A 24712-nucleotide genomic window follows, 5' to 3' on the forward strand; every position below is an offset into this window, starting at 1 on the left:
TACAATGAACTACTATGCATTCATGATGCCAGTCATGATGCTGAGAAACATGGACAAAGTCCTGGAAAGGCCACTGTGGTAGTTAAAGGGCTAGCCTAGCACTCATTAACAACCATTAGCATTCACAGCACCATCCACAGTGCTCTCAATGGCATTTTTCAACTGCCGTTTGAAAAGGAGAGGGTGTGTAATTGTCCGTCAACCTGTAGAGAGGCCCTAACTTGGTTCTCTGAGGTGGTATAGAACTAAGCAGCTTCTAGTACTATTCCTGTGTGCTCTGCCCTCCAGCAACACTTGGCAACAATGTAAGGATGAGAAAGTTTGGTTGTCCCTTGTTTTCTACACTTGTCTTCAGTGTTGGGGAACCTACTTAGAAAATACAGTTTACAAAGCTACCAATTACTTCACACTGGAAGAAGTTAAGCTACAGTAGAGATACCTTTAATAAATTATTGTTTACTGAACTAAACAATTATCATATCTAAATCAGAAATGTCATAGACTACAATTGCATGACCAGATCACTCTGGAGTCAGATGTTAACATAATGTGTAATTTAGCCTATTAAAAACAAAAAATTTGTTTCAAGTGAGAATTATGCAGGTCTAATGCTGAAAAAAAGTAAATTCTTGCCTAGTTCACTCATAGTTTATTTTAGCCCAAAAAGTAGTGTGTATTTCTAATAGTTAGCTACACCACTACATGGCAAAAAAGTAATTAACTACTGAAAACACTACCTAGATTTGAATTGAGTTCAACTACCACCAAGATACTTCAAAATGCAGTTAAATTGCTAGTTGAACTACATGTAGTTCACTCCTCCCCAACACTTACTGTCTCTCTACTATGAATCTAAATGAGTGTGTGTGTGTGTGTGTGTGTGTGTGTGTGTGTGTGTGTGTGTGTGTGTGTGTGTGTGTGTGTGTGTGTGTGTGTGTGTGTGTGTGTGTGTGTGTCCAAATGCCCTTGAAGAGTAGGTAATAGTGTTAATCATGTTAATTGATAACATTTTCGACATAGATTGTTACTTAATGTTACATACATACAGGGCCTTCAGAAAGTATTCACATCCCTTGACTTCTTCCACATTTTGTTGTTACAGCCTGAATTTAAAATTGCTTAAGTTAAGATTTTGTGTCACTGGCTTACACACGATACCCCATAATGTAAAAGTGGAATTATGTTTTTAGACATTTTTACAAATTATTAAATATGAAAAGCTGAAATGTCTTGAGTCAATAAGTATTCAACCCTTTGTTATTGCAAGCTTAAATAAGTTCAGGAGTAAAAATATGCTTAACAAGTCACATAATAAGTTGCATTGACTCATCCTGTGTGCAATAATAGTGGTTTTTAATGACTACCTCATCTCTGTAGCCTACATATACAATTATCTGTAAGGTCCCTCAGTCGAGCAGTGAATTTCAAACACGGATACAACCACAAAGACCAGGGAAGTTTTCCAATGCCTCGCAAAGATATACAGTTGAAGTCGGAAGTTTACATGCACCTTAGCCAATTAGTTTGTCACAATTCCTGACATTTAATCCGAGTAAAAATTCCCTGTCTTAGGTCAGTTAGGATCACCACTTTATTTTAAGAATGTGAAATGTTAGAATAATAGTAGAGAGAATGATTAATTTCAGCTTTTATGTCTTTCATCACATTCCCAGTGGGTCAGAAGTTTACATCCACTCAATAAGTAATTGGTAGAATTGCCTTTAAATTGTTTAACTTGGGTCAAACATTTCGGGTAGCCTTCCACAAGCTTCCCACAATAAATTGGGTGAATTTTAGCCCATTCCTCCTGACAGAGCTGGTGTAACTGAGTCAGGTTTGTAGGCCTCATTGCTTGCACACGCTTTTTCAGTTCTGCCCACAAATCTTCTATAGGAATGAGGTCAGGGCTTTGTGATGGCCACTCCAATACCTTGACTTTGTTGTCCTTAAGCCATTTTGCCACAACTTTGGATGTATGCTTGTGTGTCATTGTCTAATTGGAAGACCCATTTGCAACCAAGCTTTAACTTCCTGACTGATGTCTTGAGATGTTGCGTCAATATATCCACATCATTTTCTCATGAAGCCATCTATTTTGTGAAGTGCACCAGTCCCTCCTACAGCAAAGCACCCCCACAACATGATGCCCCCCCCCCGTGCTTCACGGTTGGGATGGTGTTCTTCGGGTTGCAAGCCTCCCCTTTTTCCTCCAAACATAACGATGGTCATTATGGCCAAACAGCTCGATTTTTGTTTCATCCGACCAGAGGACATTTCTCCAAAAGCTACAATCTTTGTCCCCATGTGCAGTTGCAAACCGTAGTCTGGCAATTTAATGGTGGTTTTGGAGCAGTGGCTTCTTCCTTGCTGAGCAGCCTATCAGGTTATGTTGACATAGGACTAGTTTTACTGTGGATATAGATACTTTTGTACCTTTTTCCTCCAGCATCTTTGCTGTTGTTCTGGGCAAGTCCTTTGCTGTTGTTCTGGGATTGATTTGCACTTTCCGCACCGAAGTAAGTTAATCTCTAGGAGACAGAACGTGTCTCCTTCCTGATCGGTATGACAGCTGCGTGGTCCGATGGTGTTTATACATGTGTACTATTGTTTGTACAGATGAATGTCGTACCTTCAGGCGTTTGGAAATTGCTCCCAAGGATGAACCAGACTTGTGGAGGTCTCCAATTTTTTTCTGGGGTCTTGGCTGATTTCTTTTCATTTTCCCATGGTGTCAAGCAAAGAGGCACTGAGTTTGAAGGTAGGCCTTGAAATACATCCACAGGTACACCTCCAATTGACTCAAATGGTGTCAATGAGCCTGTCAGAAGTTTATAAAGCCATGACATAATTTTCTGGAATTTTCCAAGCTGTTTAAAGGCACAGTCAACTTAGTGTATGTTAACTTCTAACCCACTGGAATTGTGATGCAATGAATTATAAGTGAAATAATCTGTCTGTAAACAATTGTTGGAAAAATGACTTGTGTAATGCACAAAGTAGATGTCCTAACCGACTTGCCAAAACTATAGTTTGTTAACAAGAAATTTGTGGCGTGGATGAAAAACAAGTTGTAATGACTTCAAACTAAGTGTATGTAAATTTCTGTCTTCAACTGTAGATGGTAGATGGGTAAAAATAAAAAAGCATACATTCAATATTCCTTTGATCATGGTGAAGTTATTAATTACACTTTGGATGGTATATCAATACACCAAGTCACTACAAAGATACAGACATCCTTCCTAACAAGGCACTAAAGTAATACTGCAGAAAATGTGGCAAATCAAATAACAAAATGTGTAATAAGTAAAGAGGTATGAATACTTTCTGAACGCAAGTGTTGTTAACCATTAACAGCCTTTGCACCTTTAACTTTCACGTCACTGAATTTTGAATGTAGGCAGGGGCCCCATGAGTTTCAAAACCACTTTTGTTTTGCTGCCACACATGCCCACACACCCCTGCCAGAGCTTGTGATATTTCAACCCACTGTTGCAATACAGCTGTTGATATGAATATGAGAGCAGTACTACAGAAACAAGCATTCACTGGATGACAGGTATATCACACAACGCAGTGGGATTCGTTAGCAATAGCAAGCCACACTTCGGGGTGCACTAAAGAAAGTACTTGATATTCAGAGCACATCTTAATGTCCTTGAAGTTAAAAAAGAAGCTTGCACTTTTGAATGGAGAAGTGATTAAAGTTCCAAGTGAGACATGGAAAGATCTCTCTTTTGAATCATGAAACATTTCACACAGTAAGAAATGTCTGTGTCATGTCATCGTTGTCATACTGCTACATCGAAAGTATATGAGTGTATACTTCACAATAAAATCAATTCAAAAGGATCACAAAAACATTCAAGAAGTTTAAAGTTTTGCAGCATGGAATTATCAAGAGTCACTTTAGTCATCTTTTTAAAGGTAATATAGAACCGGAGCAAGCTAAATAACTGGGATAGCCTAGTTCTTTTGGGCTGAATGTGGGTATCTGTTTTTTCTCTACACAAACTGTGAAAATGTCATGGCAATCACTAATTATTTTCTACACTAATTTTATAGCTTCACCAATCTCAATGACCCAACAACAACAAACACATTTCAAAATGCCATTTTGTCATGAGAATGATGTTTCCCTATGAAGAAACCAATGAAGGTTTAAACACTTCATGAAGACGGAAGTCTTCTCATATCAATAATTAAAATACAAATTAAAATTGAATGAACGTTTTGTATTTTGTACTAACCCAAAGTCAGGTTAAGCAGATTTGGTCCTCAACATATGACGCAGATTCCATTCGCTCACCGTTGGGCCTGTCCCCAAGCAGTGCTAATAATCCTTCCTGCAAAAAGCTGTCAGTTTCACTCACTTTTCTCCACAAATGTAATACGTTTTACTGGAATGTAGCAGGGAATTAGCCATTGTGGCACAACCCTTAGGTAGTTTCCCCCCACACACCCACCCCAAGAATGGATCTGTGTGAAACCAATGTTAAATTCCGAGGACCAGAATCAATTCCAATAGTGTCACGCCCTGGCCATAAAGATGCTTTTTATTCTCTATTTTGTTTAGGCCAGGGTGCGACTAGGTTGGGCATTCTAGTTCTTTATTTCTATGTTCTCTATTTCTTTGTGTTTGGCCGGGTGTGGTTCTCAATCAGAGGCAGCTGTCTATCGTTAGCCACATCAATCACTCAGAAAAGAGTCTTTACTTTTCTTTGAACAGCTCAGGTAAACACACTGTGTTTCTAAACAGACTACTGATAAACTATCAGGTATCAAGGTAAGACCCAGATGCAGACCATGTCGAAGTAACAATGTTTATTACAGCAACAGAGGCAAAGGTACAGGACAGCAGGCAGGCTCAGGGTCAGGTCAAGCAGAGGTCGGTAACCCAGAGGTGGGGCAAAGGTACAGGACAACAGGCAGGCTCAGGGTCAGGTCAAGCAGAGGTCGGTAACCCAGAGGTGGGGCAAAGGTACAGGATGGCAGGCAGGCTCAGGGTCAGGCAGAGTGGTCAGGCGGGTGGGTACTGGGTCAGGACAGGCAATGGTCAAAACCAGGAGAACGAGAAAAGAGAGACTGGGGAAAAGCAGGAGCTGAAACACAAAAACACTGGTTGGCTTGACAAACAAGACGAACTGGCAACAGACAAACATAGAACACAGGTATAAATACAGTGGCTTGCAAAAGTATTCACCCCCTTGGCATTTTTCCTATTTTGTTGGTTTACAACCTGGAATTAAAATAGATTTTTGGGGGGGTTGTATCATGTGATTTGCACAGCATGCCTACCACTTTGAAGATGCAAAATATGTTTTATTGTGAAACAAAAAAGAAATAATACAAAAAAACAGAACTTGAGCATGCATAACTGTTCACTCCCCCAAAGTCAATACGTTGTAGAGCCACCTTTTGCAGCTGCAAGTCTCTTGGGGTATGTTAAGCTTGGCACATCTAGCCACTCTGAGTTTTGCCCATTCTTCGAGGCAAAACTGCTCCAGCTCCTTCAAGTTGGATGGGTTCCGCTGGTGTACAGCAATCTTTAAGTCATACCACAGATTCTCAATTGGATTGAGGTCTGGGCTTTGACTAGGCCATTCCAAGACATTCAAATGTTTCCCCTTAAACCACTTGAGTGTTGCTTTAGCAGTATGCTTAGGGTCATTGTCCTGTTGGAAGGTGAACCTCCGACCCAGTCTCAAATCTCTGGAAGACTGAAGCAGGTTTCCCTCAAGAATTTCCCTGTATTTAGCACCATCCATCATTCCTTAAATTCTGACCAGTTTCCCAGATCTTGCCGATGATAAACATCCCCTCAACATGATGCTGCCACCACCATGCTTCACTGTGGGGATGCTGTCCTTGGGGTGATGAGAGGTGTTGGGTTTGCACCAGACATGGCGTTTTCTTTGTTGGCCAAAAAGCTAAATTTGAGTCTCATCTGACCAGAATACCTTCTTCCATATGTTTGGGGAGTCTCCCACATGCCTTTTGGCAAACACCAAACGTGTTTGCTTATTTTTTTCTTTAAGCAATGGCTTTTTTCTGGTCACTCTTCCGTAAAGCCCAGCTCTGTGGAATGTATGGCTTAAAGTAGTCCTATGGATAGATACTCCAATCTCCACTGTGGAGCTTTGCAGCTCCTTCAGGGGTATCTTTGGTCTCTTTGTGCATCTCTGATGAATGCCCTCCTTGCCTGGTCCGTGAGTTTAGTGGGCGGCCCTCTCTTGGCAGGTTTGTGTGGTGCCATATTCTTTCCATTTATTTATAATGGATTTAATGGTGCTCCATGGGATATTCAAAGTCTCTGATATTTTTTTATAACCCAACCCTGATCTGTACTTCTCCACAACTTTGTCCCTGACATGTTTGAAGTGCTCCTTGGTCTTCATAGTGCCGCTTGCTTGGTGGTGCCCCTTGCTTAGTGGTTTTGCAGACTCTAAGGGCCTTTCAGAACAGGTGTTTATATACTGAGATCATGTGACAGATCATGTGACACTTAGATTGCACACAGGTGGACTTTATTTAACTAATTATGTGACTTCTGGAGGTAATTGATTGCCTCAGATCATATTTAGGGGCTTCATAGCAAAGGGGGTGAATACATATGCACGCACCACTTTCCGTTTTTTCCCTTCACCAATTTGGACTACTTTGTGTATGTCCATTACATGAAATCCAAATAAAAATCCATCTAAATTACAGGTTGTAATGCAACAAAAAACGCCAAGGGAGATGAATACTTTTGCAAGGCACTGTGCACAGGGGATAATGGGGCAGATGGGTGACACCTGGAGGGGGGTGGAGACAATCACAAAGACAGGTGAAACAGATCAGGGTGTGACAATACACAAACAGAAACTTCAGGCCAGGCAGTAGATGACCCTTATCCCTACAGAGACAACAACACGCTAACAAACTCCTCACTGCCTCAGGCATTCAGTGATATTATGGGCCAGTAGTTTCAGTAAATATGTATCAGACATTATTGTGGTTCCTCAAGCATATGGCTCAAGCAACCATTAGGGTTCCATTTTCACCGTAATCTGGTAAACCTTGAAAGTAGATGCGGTCCGATCTTCACCAGTAATGCTATGCAAGAGTGTATGTTTTCTGTCTGTCAGCATGTGGTTTCTCTATGCTGTACATGAACCAACATGATAATTTGTCCCTCGGGCATAGGTAACTGGTTATTTACATTTATAAACTGGGTGGTTTGCGCCTTGAATTCTGATTGGTTGTAAGCCGTGGTATAGCAGACCATATACCATGGGTATGACAAAACATTTATTTTTCCTGCTCTAATTACGTTGGTAACCAGTTTATAATAGCAATAAGGCACCTCGGGAGTTTGTGGTATATGGCCAATATACCTCGGCTAAGGGCTGTATCGCTAAGGGCTCCGCCGTGCGTCGTGCTTAAGAACAGCCCTTTGCCATGGTATATTGGCCATATATCACACCCCTCTTGCCTTATTGTTTAACTAACATCTCAGTTGGTGATTTAACATCTCATGCACCTAACACCTGTTCCACAGGTAAATCAGGCTGCTCGATGACATCCACGGCTGATAAGGACAGAGGACAAAGTAACACCCCACAAGACAAAGTAGCACAACACCTATCCCCCATTACTGCAGATTTGTGAATTACAAGATAAACTTGATCGTCCCAAGATTGTGTTAACCACCACTTGAACAACAACCTTTTTCGTCCGAGACATTTAACAGCTGCATTTACCATGTTTGTCCTGAGCCTAATCAAGCCTGTGGAGTTAACCTCATTTTGAATGTTCTTGTTATGTTAGAAAACCTGCAATGCTTATCAAATGCTTAGCTTGTTGTTCAGCTTTAATTGCTATAAAAACAAGCCCTGGAAAGCTGATGAAATAATGACAATTGTTTGAATTGTTAAGGGGTGAGAGAAGTTTTGTTAACTCATCCTATACTTGTATTTGAAAAACAAATTGAAAAAAAAAATCCCACCTCAAACAGAACATTTAGAAAATGCTTGCTATTTCCTAATAGAACATGATGTCATGTTAACTTATTGGCTGAGCCGGTCTACTCACTTGAATCTTTTTAATGACCGGTATACACCCACACCAGTCTGTGGTTGGGGTATGCTCACATCATTCCAAGACAGAAAATATGCATTTTAACATACTTAATTACAATTTCTTTTGAAGGAAAAGTATTGAACTCATATTGTTGTTAAATATAGGTCCTATTTCATAGAAATCTGGAAACACTGGACAGTTACTTTATATTACTTTTTTGATTATTTCCAGAGGCTACCAGTTTTACACTGTGAATGTATTATAAATTCCCCAATACTAGGCTCTAGAAACATGTGAAACAATCATCATACATTGTGACTAAGTGCATTCCCCCGTTTGTCTTGTACTTGCTTGCTTGTTTACGTTTGTTTGTCCATAAGGTACATGTAAGGTAAGATCAAAATCTAACATTGTTTTTTAAATGTTGTTTCGCCACTGTAAAATGTATTCATGCATCCTTCACAAAGACAAATTTCAGCCTTGCTGAAGAAACCCCAGATCATCACCGATCCTCCACCAAATCTCACAGTGGGTGCAAGACCTGGGGAGGCCTACAAGCCACAGTGTCTTGCACCCACTGTGACATTTGGTGGAAGATCGGTGAAGATCTGGGGGTGCTTCAGCAAGGCTGGAATCGGGCAGATTAATTTTTGTGAAGGACGCATGAATCAAGCCACGTACAAGGTTGTCCTGGAAGAAAACTTGCTTCCTTCTGCTCTGAGAATGTTCCCCAACTCTGATGATTGGTTTTTCCAGAAGGACAATGCTCCATGCCACACAGCCAGGTCAATCAAGGTGTGGACGGAGGACCACCAGATCAAGACCCTGTCATGGCTAGCCCAATCTCCAGACCTGAATCCCATTGAAAACCTCTGGAACGTGATCAAGAGGAAGATGGATGGTCACAAGTCTTCAAACAAAGCTAAGCTGCTTGAATTCTTGCCACAGGAGTGGCATAAAGTCACCCAACATCAATGTGAAAGACTGGTGGAGAGCGTGCCAAGACGCATGAAAGCGGTGATTGAAAATCAGGGTTATTCCACCAAATATTGATTTCTGAACTCTTCCTACTGTAAGTTAAAACATTAGTATTGTGTTGTTTAAAAATGAATATGAACTTATTTTCTTTGCATTATTTTAGGTCTGACAACACTGCATTATTTTTGTTATTTTGACCAGTTGTCATTTTCTGCAAATAAATGCTCTAAATGTCAATATTTTTATTTGGAATTTGGGAGAAATGCTGTCAGTAGTTTATAGAATAAAGCAAAATATTTAAACACATACCTATAAAGAGTAAAACCAGAGAAACTGATAATTTTGCAGTGGTCTCTTCATTTCTTCCAGAGCTGTATATGACCAAGATGAACAAGGTTCCATGTAGCTACTGTGGCTAATAGACAGTGAAGTTTTCATGCAATAGGTGGTGAAAGTCATTAAGTCTGGAATGTAATGTTTGATGTCTGAAATGTGTTTTTACCATGATCAGGCTGCGGAGGTCAGGTAGGTTATTTTGTATTTGTATTTATTATGGATCCCAGGAAGAGTAACTGTTACCTTGGCAGCAGTTACTCTTCCTGGGGTCCAGACACATTAAAGCACATCACAAAATACACACATTTTTTAAAAATAAAACAGTACATCTTAAAACATCATTACACCACTACATATCTACAACACAAATGGGGTGGCAGGGTAGCCTAGTGGTTAGAGCATTGGGCCAATAACCGGAAGGTTGCAAGTTCAAATCCCTGAGCTGACAAGGTACAAATCTGTCGTTCTTCCCCTGAACAGGCAGTTAACCCACTGTTCCTAGGCCATCATTGAAAATAAGAATTTGTTCTTAACTGACTTGCCTATTTAAATAAAGGTTTAAAAAAAATGGACACAGAGTATTAAGAACACTCCATGACATCCAGGTGAAAGCTATGATCCCTTATTGATATCACCTGTTAATCAACTTCAGTAAATCAACTTCAGTAAAGATAGATGAAGGGGAGGAGACAGGTTAAAGAAGGATTTTTAAGCCTTGAGATAATTGAGATATTGATTGTGTATGTGTGCCATTCAGAGGATGAATGGGCAAGTCAAAAGATTGAAGTGCCTTTGAATCGGGTATGGTTGTAGTGGTTTGAGTGTGTCAAGAACTGCAACGCTGCTGTTTTTTTCACACATAACAGTTTCCTGTGTGTAAGCATTGGAGTCAACATGGGCCAGCATCCCTGTGGAACGCTTTCGGCAACAGTCCATGCCCCCATCTAATTAGGGCTGTTCTGAGGGCAAAAAGGGGTGCAACTCAATATTATGAAGGTGTTCCTTCTGTTTTATAGTGTATAATACCACCATACAACAATATTAAAATGTACATGTGTGTAGAGTGCATGTGCTAGTGTGTGTGTGTGACTATGCACGTGTGTGTGGGTGCCTGTGTGTGTGTCTCTTCACAGTCAGCGTTGTTCCATATGGTGTAGTTCTATCTGTTTTTAAATCTGATTTTACTGCTTACATGAGTTACTTGATGTGGAATAGAGTTCCATGAAGTCATGGCTCCGTGTAGAGTTCTGTGTGTTACCAGGAGTCTGTTCTGGACTTGGGGACTGTGAACAAACCCCTGGTTGTGAAGAGACCCCTGGTCGTTGAACTTGTTGTGGAATTCAGAGGCTAACCATTCGTACACTTGATGGGATAAGGCAGGGATACCACGTGATACCACACAAGTTCTAGCGACCTACAATTAGTTGTGTTAACCATGAAACATGATCTGAATTTACTGAAATGAAACATAGAGCCTGATTAGGAAATTTGAAGTTTACAGATATATGACAAATAATGAAGAATTAAAGAGATGTTACACTGAATAGCATGCATTGGCGCTATCGAGATGTAGTGTCAGGGCGTTTTGGTGCTGCTTTCAGCGTTTGCCTCCCAATTAGGCAAAGGGAATTGTGAGGTCATGGAAAACCAAAATAGCCTTTTACAGAGGTATGTCCACTCCTGCAGGGGACCAATGTTTCCATGGTCAGAAATAACAAATAAAACAACCCATTTCCGAGGAGTGCGCACGCGTGCGTACACACAAACACACACAAACAGACACACAAAGCTAAACAAATAAATTATATCACAACTCATACACAAATGTATAGGAGCAATCTCCCTTAGTGGACCAGTCATTGTTTTGAGGTCAGAAAATCTCTCAATTACCTCCTCTACCTAATATGGCTGTTTATTTTGATTACTGTAATTTACTGTACATTTGCCACTGTGTAAGAATTAGCTTGTTTGTGAAGTGCCTTGTGTCCATTGGTGTACTGTTTGTCAGAGTATTGAGTATATGTCACTTCCTGACCATAGAAAACCTGTATTTTCTATGGTAGAGTAGGTCAGGGCGTGACTAGGGGGTTTTGTTCTAGTTTATATTTTCTATGTGGGGTTCTAGGTTTGATTTTCTATGTTGGTGATTTGTATGATTCCCAATTAGAGGCAGCTGGTTATCGTTGTCTCTAATTGGGGATCATACTTAAGTAGCATTTTTCCACCTGTGGGTTATGGGATATTGTTTTTGTGTGGTGCATGTGAGCACTGCATTTTCTTTACGTTTTGTTTGTGCATTTATTGTTTTGTTTTGCTTTGAGTTTCACATAGAAATAAAAGATGTGGAACCCAGATCACGCTGCGCTTTGGTCCACTCATTATTACGAACATTGTGACAGTATATTACTGCACCACATTGCTCCCAGAACCAAGTTACTTCCTTGGCTCTATAATGCTGAATGGCCATAGTGCTGTACCAGATACAGACCACAGAAAGTAGTAAAGTCTAATGATATACTGAGCATCACATTAAGATATCATATCAGCAGAAACAAGCACAATCTTAAAATCAGCACTTGGCCTACTGACTGTAAAAGAGGAAAAGGGTCTTACCCAACAAGCTAGTGTGGAGCAGGTGCACCGCTGAGTGCTTGTCTGTCAAACGCCCCAGTGTTCAGCCTTTCCTGTGGAGCAAGTTAGAATACTATCACACCCAGTCTTCCAAGAATCCTGTCCCTCCCCCAGGATCGTCTCTCTCTTCTAGAGTATTCCCACTCTGTATCTACTGTTCAGCTCTCCTCTTGTCTCTTCCTCTCCCTCCGACGCAGCAGTAGCGGCCGGGGCTCTGGTGGGTGTGTTATCCCTGGGAAAAACCTCTCGAGCAGCACACGGATTGGGGGGATTGTGGAAGCTGCTCTCTCTCACTGACTGAGCCGGCAAATGCAGCACCAGGGGCCTCTGCCTGTTTCTTAGCTGTATGCAGTATTGACAGAGTTGCTGGGTGGATGCTAACACAGCAGGAATTCTCACAGTGCTCGGCTCTCCTCCCTCCATCTCTCTCTCAACTCCACTCCACCACTCTCCTCCCCTCGCTACTCCCTCTCTCACTCATTCTCTCTTTCTTTCTCTCTCTCTCTCACACACACACACACACACACACACACACACACACACACACACCCTCCTGGTCCGATCCTTTCAGCCTTGCCTTCAGATGCCAAAGGCCTGACTGGCCAGTTAAATCTGATCAAAGATTGGCTGCGAGCCCCCCTGTACTGCCTGGACTGCCGGCTTTCTTTGATTGTCTGCCTGCTTGCCTGCCTGCTTAATGCATGCATGTGTGCTCTACTGTATGCCTGCTTGCCTGTTTGTGTGGAGGATTGTCTGCCTACTGTAAATGTCTATTTTACTGACTACTGGCTGGTTTGACTGCCTAGTGAGCAAAACTAATTACAATGACGTTCTTAAGTAACATTTTGGTCCAGTTGTATATTGGCTGTTAAAGGAAGTGACCAGAAGAACTGGTTGTAATGGTTTAACTGATTGTAACCTGGTTATCTGACCAGTTAATAACCAAAATATGACATCTTCCTAAGATGTTAGGGTAAAATATATCTTTACCTGGTTGTAAATCTGTTTTACATTTACATTTACATTTAAGTCATTTAGCAGACGCTCTGATGTCTCTACCAATAGAGAAACTGTTTACAACCAGAAGATGACAGGCTTATGACTTCCCATACTAAATCTAGACAGCTGGGTGTCTATCTACATTGGTCAAAATTCAATATATCCCCTTTGCTTGGTGGATGGAATGGGAACAGGACTGATAAGATGTCCTTGACTTCATTTATTTGTGGGATGGGGCATAGGTGTGCTGGTTGCTTTGGTGTGGATTAAATGATGTATTGACTGTCAAATCCCCTCTGTAACTTCTGACAATGGCCATACAGTACATCATATCATATTCACTGGAAAGGAATTGATTTTATGGTAATACTGCACCAAGATACAGATGGGTCATTCTTGAATTGCGGTCCCTCAGCTTCGCAACCATGAAAAATACATTTAAATGACAAATAGTTACACATCATACATGTTTTTGTTTATATTGAACTGTTTATCACTGATACAACCTAATGCAAGTCCTTTAAACAGCAAAACGTTATCTTTATGCATTGTTTAAAGTACTAGGGGAAAGAAAATCAACCAGTAGTGATGAGTTGTGGTGACATGTTTTGTGGATTTAGAGATATTTATCTATTCTTTTGAATGCTAGAAAGTTTTTCATATATAGATGAATAGAAAAAAATAAGTCTATTAAAATACCTATGTTATAAGAATGCAATAAAATATTTATAATAATTAAGCTGTTATATTAGCTGATTTAGAATGGGAAGATACCCAAATACAATTAAATACACATCTAGAAAATTGTACTTGTTTAATTGCTTAATACCATGCCCAAATGTTAGAGCAATTACACAAACAACCTAGATGTATCTATTTCAGGGTATAGATTGTGTATTTCATGACATGAAAATGTTTTCTGAATAATTTGGAATATGTGAAGCACAGGAGGCTGGTGGCATCTTATTTGGGGAGAACGGGGTTGTGGTAATGGCTGGAGTGGAATAAATGGAATGGTATCAAATACACCAACATTATTATGAGCTGTCCTCCCCTCAGCAGCCTCCACTGAAGTGGCATAATATGCAATTTGCCATATTGACATTAGTTCTTACAATTCCTACGGACCCAGAGGAGAAACCTGAACCATAGCATTGCAAATGAAATGTTTTGCTTTGGCTGTAATGCTCAACCAATGCAAAAAAGCATAATTTGAGCTCGCTTGTCTTGCTGCTCTGCTCACAAGACCCTCTGCTGGTCACACAGTGAAAGAACAGCAACACTGTTTCTGTGTGTGTGTGTGTGTGTGTGTATGAAATGTGTTTGTATACATGTGTGTCTGTGTTATTGTTACTATAAGGGCGGCAAGATTACTTATCGTCTCTCCAAGGGCAGGGGGAGGGTCACAACATGACATCACTGATATATCACTCAGTTGAATTTAATTACAGTAGTAGTCCAATCCCCCCATGCCCCAGGGACAGCCAGCCACGCACACGCACTCCAAAAACCCAGATTAAAGGAGTGTGCCACATGGGTGCCTCATTTATGTGCTATGATCTCCAAATGTTAATGTCAGATGCTGTAAGTGTAGGCTTAACCCCTTTACTACTCTCTGGGCAATACTACACTGTGTAAATACTAAATATCAGATTTCACTGACATTGGCAGTGTGAGTGACTCATTTGACCTTACTCTTATTGGTGATACATGTGATTGTTTGGCTGTCTCTCTTTTACATTTACAGTAGGCTACAGTCTTTCATCAAACAAACGTCTATTTGGGTCTCACTCCAGTAGCGTCCCTGAGCCAAAATGTGCATTAAGATCTCAGGCATTAAGATCTCAGATCTCAGAAGAGGCGGGGCTTTGAAATGCATCTCTCTCTCTCTCACCAGTGGAGGCTGCTGAGGGGAGGACGGCTCATAATAATGGCTGGAACGGAGCGAATGGAATGGCACCCAACATGTTGGATGTATTGGATGTATTTGATGTATTTGATAGCATTCCACTAATTCTGCTCAATGTCTGTATTTTTTTTACCCATCTACCTTCTTTGCGAGGCATTGGATAACCTCCCTTGTCTTTGTGATTGAATCTGTATTGAATCTGCATTTGTAGGCCAGCAACCAACAAATCTCAATTTAATTAATTTTAAATTCAGGCTGTGACACAACAAAATTAGGAAAAATTCAAGAGGTGTGAATACTTTCTGAAGGCTCTGTATGTTGATGTTGGGGTGTGGAGATGATGAAGTTGAAATATTTTGAACTTTACCTTTAAAGGGGATTTTACAACAGGTAACAATAGATTGTCCCTTACCCTGAAATCAGTCTTTGGGCACAGACAAACTGTAATCCATGGTTTGTTTTACAAACTTCAGCTAAATTTAGACACTGACAGCTAAAATCACTGAGAGTGGTAAAGACATGCGTACCTATTAAAATGTTTATGGCCAAATCAACTAAATGATTTAGCTTGATGTTATTTCAAGGTGATATGGCAACAAAACAAATTACAAAGGTACTACATGCCCCTACCACTCTCATTGCTTTTTAACTAGCAATGGCTAAGTTTACAGTGTTTGTAAAGAAAACCAAACCATGGATTACAGTTTTCCCTGACCCAAAGACTACTTCCAGGATGAGTTACCATCTAACATTGAATTGTAAAAAACAGAACTCATCCTTCAAAATTGCCCCCTGAGCTCTACTAAGGGAAACAACTGCAGAGTTGGCATTACAAAACAAGTAGCTCCACTTATATCATGGCATATTGTGGCAAACTATCCCTTTACGAGCTTTAGTGATTGTGGAAAATCACAGTGATCTTTTCCTTTCTCTTAACATACAATTCATAATTGAAAGGAATGGTATTATCTTCACCAGTAGGAATATCTTCACAGTGCGACAGAGACCACCCATCCAGCTTGATGCATATCAAGAGACAAGACATACTGTGCAGGAACAAAGTAGGCACTCAAATTACAATGAGCAAAGTCTCATGTAATTAATAAAAGAGAGGCTGCAAACAAGATACAGACAAAAAGGTTTTCATTGCACTTTTATATCGGAAATACAGCACTTTATCCATGTTCAACAATATTGAAATATACAAATATATCTTTCAAACATTTCAAATGTGACCTTTCATATTTCAAAATAAACCCAGGCAGTCGCAGTCTGAATTCAACTTTATCATTCTCCTTCAAACTAGGCATTCTAAGCTACCACCATTCATTAAGTGAAAATGAGACTATAAAACCTCTGTCTTTAAGTAGTACTGACTCCTTGGCTTCTCCTGGGGGGTGTTTGGGAGGCTGGCAACTCGCTGCTGCCTGTCATGATCCGCCATGCACACAGCCACAAAGAAAAGAGAGCCTCCGATGACCAGGAAGAGACCCGCAAACCAGCCGGAGAACATGGCCTCGCCATACTCCCAGCGTGGAACGACGTCAGGCAGGTTCTCGTCCCAGAACTCCACCAGGGTCACGTAGGCCACCAGGGAGACGGGGGCCAGTGTTGTGAACCCCGACACCCAGGACAGCACCCCGCTGACAATGAGGAGGGCCCTCTTTAACCCCTGCTGCCTCCCAGAGCCCAGTTCCACCCCCTCCAGGCCCGGGAAGGCCACCACCACGGCTAGGGCCCCAGTACCCACAGACACCAGCATGAGCACCCGGGAAGCCAGCAAGTCCATGGGCAGGGCCATGAGGGATTCAAAGGCTTTACATTGCATCCCAACCTCCTCGGCAAAGATGCAGATGTGCCACAGGCCTGAGTACCAGTTCTCCACTTCGTTCAGCTCTGAGTTCAAGGTCTTCCACAGGGGAATGAAGGTGGTGACCAGAGTAGTGACCAGACCCCCGAATATCACAAAGAGCGCAGTCCTCTCCATGATTTTGGCAGTCAGGAGCACCATCTTCAGTGTCAGTCGTCGTTGCTTACACTCCTCGCACTCTTTCTGCTCCTTTCTCTGTCCCTCTCTCTGTCCTGGCGGAAGAACAGCTAGTGAGTGACTGGGAAGCCCGTCCCCCTCTCCTGTGGTAGCACTTGGACCGACCCAGCCAGCCTGCCTCATCCAGCTTTATAATAGAATGCATAACTGGGAGATAATCCCAGGTCCTGAGGCATTACAAAAGACATATTGTTTTGTTGTAGTGTTAAATATCATTGTAGGGAACAATGGGCTCTGTTTTGAGATGAAACCAGATATGTAAACCAGATATGTCTAGTGGGATCCTGGGACTGAGTGTGGTAACAGAGAAACATGAGCAAATTGGTCATGGGGGAACAAACAAAAAGAAGAAGGGCCAAAAACTCTCCCAAGGGTGTCCAGTGGCCTGATTCTATGGACTCTTTGATTGGCCACGGCTAATTATTTCAAGAGAAACCATGTGCTGATATTACTGATAAGAGCTTATGAGATTAGCTCTTCGTGTGAGTGATGTATTTTTTTTCTAAAGAAATCTATAGAAAATCAGTTGATTTGCCAAATGTCTCAAGTGTTAAGACTAGGAATAGTGCTCAAAGCAATACTACATACAAAAGACCCCAACACTTGGTGAGGTATTCATTGAGGTCTGGGTTTGTAGCTGGCAGGGAACATTAAATCCTATCTGGCCATTCAGCCCTCCAGTCTTTGATTCGTTCACTTCAGGGAAAGCATCTTCTTTTAAATGTTACATAAAATCAAATGGAATCAGATGAAAGGAGTCAACATTTCACTGCAAAATCAAAGTTTATCAATTGTTTTCAGACGTGAACATTTGAATTTTGTACACACCAGGTAATCTTTTTTGTAGACCCAGCTATACGCTAACAATCCAAAATGAATGGTAAGCATGACTACAGGTAAACAGAAATATCAAAATATTTTTCATTAATCATTCAGTATGTAATAAATAAATATTAAAAAGGAAAAACCTAAAAGGTATAAGGTCTGATAAACTTGCTTGAATGGAAGGATTTCGCCCCCTCTATTGAAAGGTGCATTGTGCAAGCTTATCTCTCACATATCAGTGGAACCTGAAACTGCTAATTTGTAGAGACAAAGGTCAAGGATTAACGTGCATAGACTTGGACTTCTCCTTCAGCTTTGATTTCCCCTGGCCACCTGCTGGTGCAGCAGCTGACATGTGCTCCATTTCCCTCAAGTGGTCCACTGATTCAACATCATCTGCTGAATTTGAAAAAGTAAAATACTTTCACGTTTCTAATGCCAGCTTGCTGCAGCCCAACGACTGAAGGCAGTGTCGGTTGCACACTACTGGAAGACGGTGTGTCAGAGAGAATGAGATCCATTGTGCTGTAATCAGGTCACTCAGTCTCTTTTCTACTATTATGTTTCAGGTAAGGGGCGGGTGGACAAAGCACACAGCAGGAGAAAGAGAGACCTGGTAGTCAATCAAACTGTGTCAGGATGTTTTTCTTCTTTAAAAAGTGGTCTACCTTCAGAGTGTTGCTTAATGTGGTTTTGGGAGCCTTTTCTATAAGCAATCACATCTTTGCAATTTGCAAAATGACATTGATAACAATCCCTGTGACAGTTTTCAGCAAAACAACAATTTACATAAAGCCAACCTATATTGGGTGACAGGATGGCGTGTAAGTACATAGACTAAGTGATGAATTTCACATTTGTATTTTTATTTATTTAACCTTTATTTAACTAGGCAAGTCAATTAAGAACAAATTCTTATTTACAATGACACACCGACCAAACCCGGACAACGCTGGGCCAATTGTGACCTGCCCTATGGGAATCCCAATCACAGCCGGTTGTGATTTAAATTGCTACGCCACTCGGAAGCCCATATGTAATTTATTAAGGCTTTGATGGAGTCAATGTGAGAAACATTTGACTCAGTAGCATGTCATCATAGCAAAACACAAAACAGAGTATTTGAGCAGGTTCATATTCCTGCCAACTGTACAGCAGCTGGCTAATCAGAGAATTTTCCAATATAGATCCTGTGTCAAACACCAATATTAAACAAAACCTGGTTCTCCCAAGCTTAAACAAACACCTCTCCAGTACTAGACATGCCATTGCTCATCTGAAACCATTCAGAATGAAATTATACTGATTATATGCTGTGATGTTAACAATTTCCAAATGTTTTCATTTTATAATAGATCAGCAGAGAGGAACAAATACTTTGGTGATACATTTCCCATCCTGTTTAATTTAGTTGCTAAGGAACTAATTATTGATTTAGTTGCTAAGGAATTAATTATTCCCTCAGAAGAATGACCACGTCTTCAATTCTTCTTGAAACACATTTTATATTATAAACTGGGTTGTTTGATCCCTGAATTCTGATTGGCTGACAGCCGTGGTATATCAGACCATATACCACGGGTATGACAAAACATTTATTTTACTGCTCTAATTACGTTGGTAACCAGTTTATAATAGCAATAAGGCACCTCAGGGGCTTGTGGTATATGTGGTATATGTATATTTGTGGTATATGGCCAATATACCAAGGCTAAGGGCTGTATACAGACACTCCGCATTGTGCTGTGCATAATTAAGAAAAGCCATTAGCCTTTGTATATTGGCCATATACCACACCCCATTGTGCATTATGGCTTAAATATGTTACAACTATAAAGAGTTCTTCTATGTCACACATATATAATGCATACAGTATGTCAGGGATCATCAACTACATTCAGCGATGGGACGATTTGTTCTTGAGAGGATAGTCGGGGGGCCGGATCATAACTACAAATCATTTGTAGACATTTGTATACGTGTCTCTCTATTATGCATGGGAAAACGTAGAAACAGATTTCTTCAATTAATTCCTGGTGTTTTTACAGTCTTTTATGTTCAATAATAATAATAATAAAAATAAAATATATATTTACAAGGTGCATTGAGAAAGTATTCAGACCCATTTACTTTTTCCACATTTTGTTACATTACAGCCTTTACTAAACTTTAAAAAAAACTTGTTTTCACTTTGTCATTTTGGGGTATCATGTGTAGATTGATAAGGAAATTCAATTTTAGAATAATTTATTAAAAATAAAACAGAAATGAGTATTACATGAGTATTCAGACCCTTTGCTATGAGACAGGAAATTGAGCTCAGGTGCATCCTGTTTCCATTGATCATCCTTGAGATGTTTCAACAACTTGATTGGAGTCCACCTGTCGTAAATTCAATTGATTGGACATGATTTGGAAAGGCACACACCTGTCTATATAAGGTCGCACAGTTGACGGTGCATGTCAGAGCCAAAATCAAACCATGAGGTCGAAGGAATTGTCTGTAGAGCTCAGAGACGGGGTTGTGTCGAGGCACAGACCTGGGGAAGGGTTCCAAAAAATGTCTTCAGAATTGAAGGTCCCCAAGAACACAATAGCCTCCATCATTCTAAAATGGAAAATGTTTGGAACCACCAAGACACTTCCGAGAGCTGGCTGCTCGGCCAAACTGAGCAATCGGGGGAGAAGGGCCTTGGTCAGGGAGGTGACTAAGAACCTGATGGTCACTCTGACAGAGCTCCAGAGTTTCTCCGTGGAGATGGGAGAACCTTCCAGAAGGTCAACCATCTCAGCAGCACTCCACCAATCAGGCCTTAATGGTAGAATGGACAGAAGCCACTCCTCAGTAAAAGGCACGACAGCCCACTTGGAGTTTCCTAAAAAGGCAAGTAAAGGACTTTCTAACCATGAGAAACAAGATTCTCTGGTCTGATGGCCTGAATTCAAAGCGTCACATCTGTAGGAAACCTGACACCATCCCTATGCCGAAGCAAGGTGGTGGCAGCATCATGCTGTGGGGATATTTGTCAGCGACGCTCATCCAACCTGACAGAGCTTGAGAGGATCTGCAGAGAATAATGGGAGAAACTCCCCAAATACAGTTGTGCCAAGCTTGTTGCATTATACCCAAGGAGACTTGATGCTGTAATCGCTACCAAAGGTGCTTCAACAAAGTATTGAGTAAAAGATCGGAATACTTATGTAAATGTGATATTTCCGTTTTTTTAAACATATCAAAAATCCTGTTTTTGCTTTGTCATTATGGAGTATTGTGTGTAGATTTATGAGGAGGAAAAAACAATTTAATACATTTTAGAATAAGGCTGTATTGTAACAAAATGTGGAAAAAGTCAAGGGGCCTGAATACTTTCCGAATGCACTGTATATAACGTTTTTGTTCAGAAAACTTGGAGAGGCAAAAGAAAAACAACCATGGGCTGCCAGTTGGGTAACCCTGCAGTATGTAGCTTTACTATGTAGGAGAATCAACATTTAACCATGATCCAGGTTTTTTTTATATACCATTTATGAAATTATAAAATTAATATATGAGGAAATAAATAGATGAAAAGAATACTTATAAACCATGCTAACTGAAATCCGGCTAACTGAACAAGGATGAGGGGGAGGTTACTTCAAGCACAATATCAGCATTCTCAAAACTGGTCCGGACGTACACATTCAGGTGATCATTGTATAATGTTCAGTATTATTCTCGCAGGTCATTCAAACATGATTCATTTAGAGAGTGGATCCAAAGTAACCCAGCATAGGTAAAAAGGGACATTTGGGACAAGGTTGAGGAAATGTTATGTAAGGTCCACAGTCAATTATTTTTGCATTTTTTATTTAACCTTTATTTAACTAGGCCAATTGTGCGCCGCCCTATGGGACTCCTGATCACCGCCGGTTGTGATACAGCCCAGTTTCGAACCAGGGTCTGTAGTGACACCTCTAGGATTGAGATGCAGTGCTTTAGACCGCTGCGCCACTCGAGAGCCTTAACCCTAACTTATAAAGCAGTGGTGGCTGGTGGAGAGAACCCATCCTCCACATTTCTCCTTTAACCAACCTTCACTGGTGACTAATGAGGAAGGGAGCAGACACGGAGGGCTTCGGTAGAGAGAGTAGGTCAACATCCTGGTCCTAGATGTAGGAGCCCATCTCATAGTATTTTCCTTGGTTTGTTAAGACAAAAGATACTCCACATGGCACTGTAAGGAGAGTGTACAACAGTGAAGGATAAGTTGCTGTTACTGCTAAATGGCATTTTTACTGCATGCTTGGCTGTAAACTGTCTCTTCTCTAACCGCTGTGTAGAGCAGTGGTTCCCAAGCATGTTTTGGTTACTGTACCACCAAGCTGTACCCTAGAAGTATCCCCTCATGTGCATTTTACCAGTAAGCCTATGGTCTCATGAGTCTTCTCAAGTTCCCCCTGTGGATAGGCCACGTACCACCAGGGGTCCTAGTACCCCTGGTTGGGAACTACTGGTGTAGAGGCTTCCCCCATAGAGTTTGCCCTCAGGGGTTTAGCTTAGCTGTGGAGTGGGGAGCAAAACCTCCCCATGGCTCCAGACACCAGTAGCCCACCCACCTTGATGAACTGGCGGATGAGGATGTGCAGTCAGTGCTTCTTCATGTCCCAGGTCTGAGTTTTGTTCGCTGCCTCTAGGATCTGAAAGGAAGGATCAAATGAAGGACATGGAACTGAAGGAAGACGAGTGATGCACACATGTTCAATGACACACTAACAGGATATTAACGGTGGGTGTAGAATACCTGGAGGATGTTCTCCACCATCACATTCATCTCCAGGTTCTGCTTGCAGTAGGCCTGTAGTCTGTTGTTCAGGAAAACGTAGCAATATGGTGCTGCGAACAAGTAGCTGTTATCAAGAGTCAAGGGCTTCATTCATTCATTGCATACAAATGTCAGTTTTGCCAAGTGATAGGAATTCATATTTTTCACAAAATGTATGTTAGAAACAGTGTCCTGTTGTATTGTACACAAATGGATGATGTGGAAGATGCTAGCCATGTATTGGATGAGTGGAAAGGATACAGAGAGTCTTCCGGAGGCATGTTAACATCCCATAGTACATGTAGCAGAGCATGGACTCAAAGGCCTGCATGCTGGGCACCATCTCACCGATGATGTTGTTCACCTGATGGCGAGTGTGTAATGGGCCTATACCATCGGTCCTATGAACCAATGTACAATCATTGGACAATAAAACAGACGAACTACGAGCACATATACAGTGGGGCAAAAAAGCATTTAGTCAGCCACCAATTGTGCAAGTTCTCCCACTTAAAAAGATGAGAGAGGCCTGTAATTTTCATCATAGTTACACTTCAACTATGACAGACAAAATGAGAGAAAAAAATCCAGAAAATCACATTGTAGGATTTTATATGAATTTATTTGCAAATTATGATGGAAAATAAGTATTGTGTACCTATGATGAAAATTACAGGCCTCGTCTTTTTAAGTGGGAGAACTTGCACAATTGGTGGCTGACTAAATACTTTTTGCCCTACTGTAAATGTAACAATGGATGTGGAAATTGTATTTTACAATGTAGAACCAGTTTATTGGTTGTAATTGCCAATATTGTAATTGTGTAATCCTGGGAGGGGCCAAGTGCTTATGTACTGTACCTGTTTGAGCTCCTATTAGACAGATTCAATTTGGTTTCTCAAGGGGAGGCTCCAACTATGGGTAACTGCATACTTGGAATGTGTCTGAAAGTGGGCGTTGCAAAAGAAGTGGGTGGCTCAACAGTGATGGGTGTAAAATCAGCATTCCATTATTGGTCAGACCGGCCATAGTCAGGATTACCGCTGGTCAGCTTAATGTTTACATTGCAGGTTAAGAGTCAGACCGGCCATAGTCAGGATTACCGCTGGTCAGAATTTATGTAGCAGGTTAGGATAATTAACGTAGCAAGTTAGGAAAATGAATCTTTTTAAGTGGGAGAACTTGCACAATTGGTGGCTGACTAAATATTTTTTTGCCCCACTGTATACCGCATTGGCTAAACTCCATATACACACTGAGTATACCAAGCATTAAGAGCACCTTCTTAATATTGACAGCTTTGCACACTCTTGGCATTCTCTGTTTTTCCAACAGTCTTGAAGGAGTTCCCACATGCTGAGCACTTGTTGGCTGCTTTTCCTTCACTCTGCAGTCCAACTCATCACAAACCATCTCAATTTGGTTGAGGTTGGGGGATTGTGGAGGCCAGGTCATCTGATGCAGCACTCAATTACTATCCTTCTTGGTAAAATAGCCCTTACACAGCCTGGAGGTGTGTTGGGTCATTGACTTGTTGAAAAACAAATGATAGTCCCACTAAGCCCAAATCAGATGGGATGGCGTATCGCTGCAGAAGGCTGTGGTAGCCATGCTGGTTAAGTCTGCCTTAAATTCTAAATTAATCTCAGACAATGTCACCAGCAAAATTCCCCCACACCATAACACCTCCTCCATGCTTTACGGTGTGAAATACACATGCTGATATAATCCATACACGCACACCTCGTCTCACAATGACATGGAGGTTGGAACCAAAAATCTCCAATTTAGACACCAAACCAAAGGACAAATTTCCACCTGTCTAACATCCATCCATTGCTAGTGTTTCTTGGCCCAAGCAAGTATCTTCTTATTATCGGTGTCCTTTAGTAGTGGTTTCTTTGCAGCAATTCAACCATGAAGGCCTGATTCACACAGTCTCCTCTGAACAGTTGATGTTGAGATGTCTGTTACTTGAACTCTGAAGCATTTATTTGGGCTGCAAATTCTGATACTATTAACTCTAATGAGCTTATCCTCATTAGATAATGGGAGACCCATTCTAACTCTGGGTCTTCCATTCCTGTGGCGGTCCTCATTAGAGCCAGTTTCATCATAGCG

General features: G+C 41.1%; 2 protein-coding genes and 1 long non-coding RNA gene across 7 annotated transcripts in view; all 3 read right to left on the reverse strand.

Annotated features, from left to right (window-relative positions):
• LOC135524532 (apoptosis-inducing factor 3-like) overlaps nt 1–12465 on the reverse strand; it is a 52641-nt gene extending 40176 nt beyond the window's left edge. For 4 of the 5 annotated variants that reach the window (XR_010453008.1, XR_010453010.1, XR_010453002.1 and 1 more), the window contains exon 1: nt 11992–12465. The gene's annotated coding sequence lies outside the window, so the exon portion shown is untranslated. Of the gene's footprint in view, nt 1–4250; nt 4347–11991 lie in introns of all 5 variants that reach the window. The other variant, XM_064952264.1, reaches the window with a different exon arrangement.
• A 3619-nt stretch (nt 12466–16084) lies between these two features.
• Nucleotides 16085–17607, reverse strand: LOC135547154 (putative claudin-24). Its single transcript, XM_064975913.1, has one exon. The coding sequence runs from the start codon at nt 17085–17087 to the stop codon at nt 16263–16265; it is 825 nt and encodes a 274-aa protein (XP_064831985.1). The 5' UTR covers nt 17088–17607; the 3' UTR covers nt 16085–16262.
• Nucleotides 17608–17801: 194 nt separating this feature from the next.
• On the reverse strand, nt 17802–23132 carry LOC135547217 (uncharacterized). Its single transcript, XR_010456680.1, has 4 exons — nt 22853–23132; nt 22571–22676; nt 22386–22466; nt 17802–22003 (listed from the first exon to the last, which is right to left on the reverse strand). It is a non-coding gene; the product is annotated as an uncharacterized LOC135547217 (long non-coding RNA).
• Nucleotides 23133–24712: the final 1580 nt, after the last annotated feature.

This window comes from Oncorhynchus masou, chromosome 1, assembly GCF_036934945.1.
Source record: "Oncorhynchus masou masou isolate Uvic2021 chromosome 1, UVic_Omas_1.1, whole genome shotgun sequence".
NCBI lineage: Eukaryota > Metazoa > Chordata > Actinopteri > Salmoniformes > Salmonidae > Oncorhynchus > Oncorhynchus masou.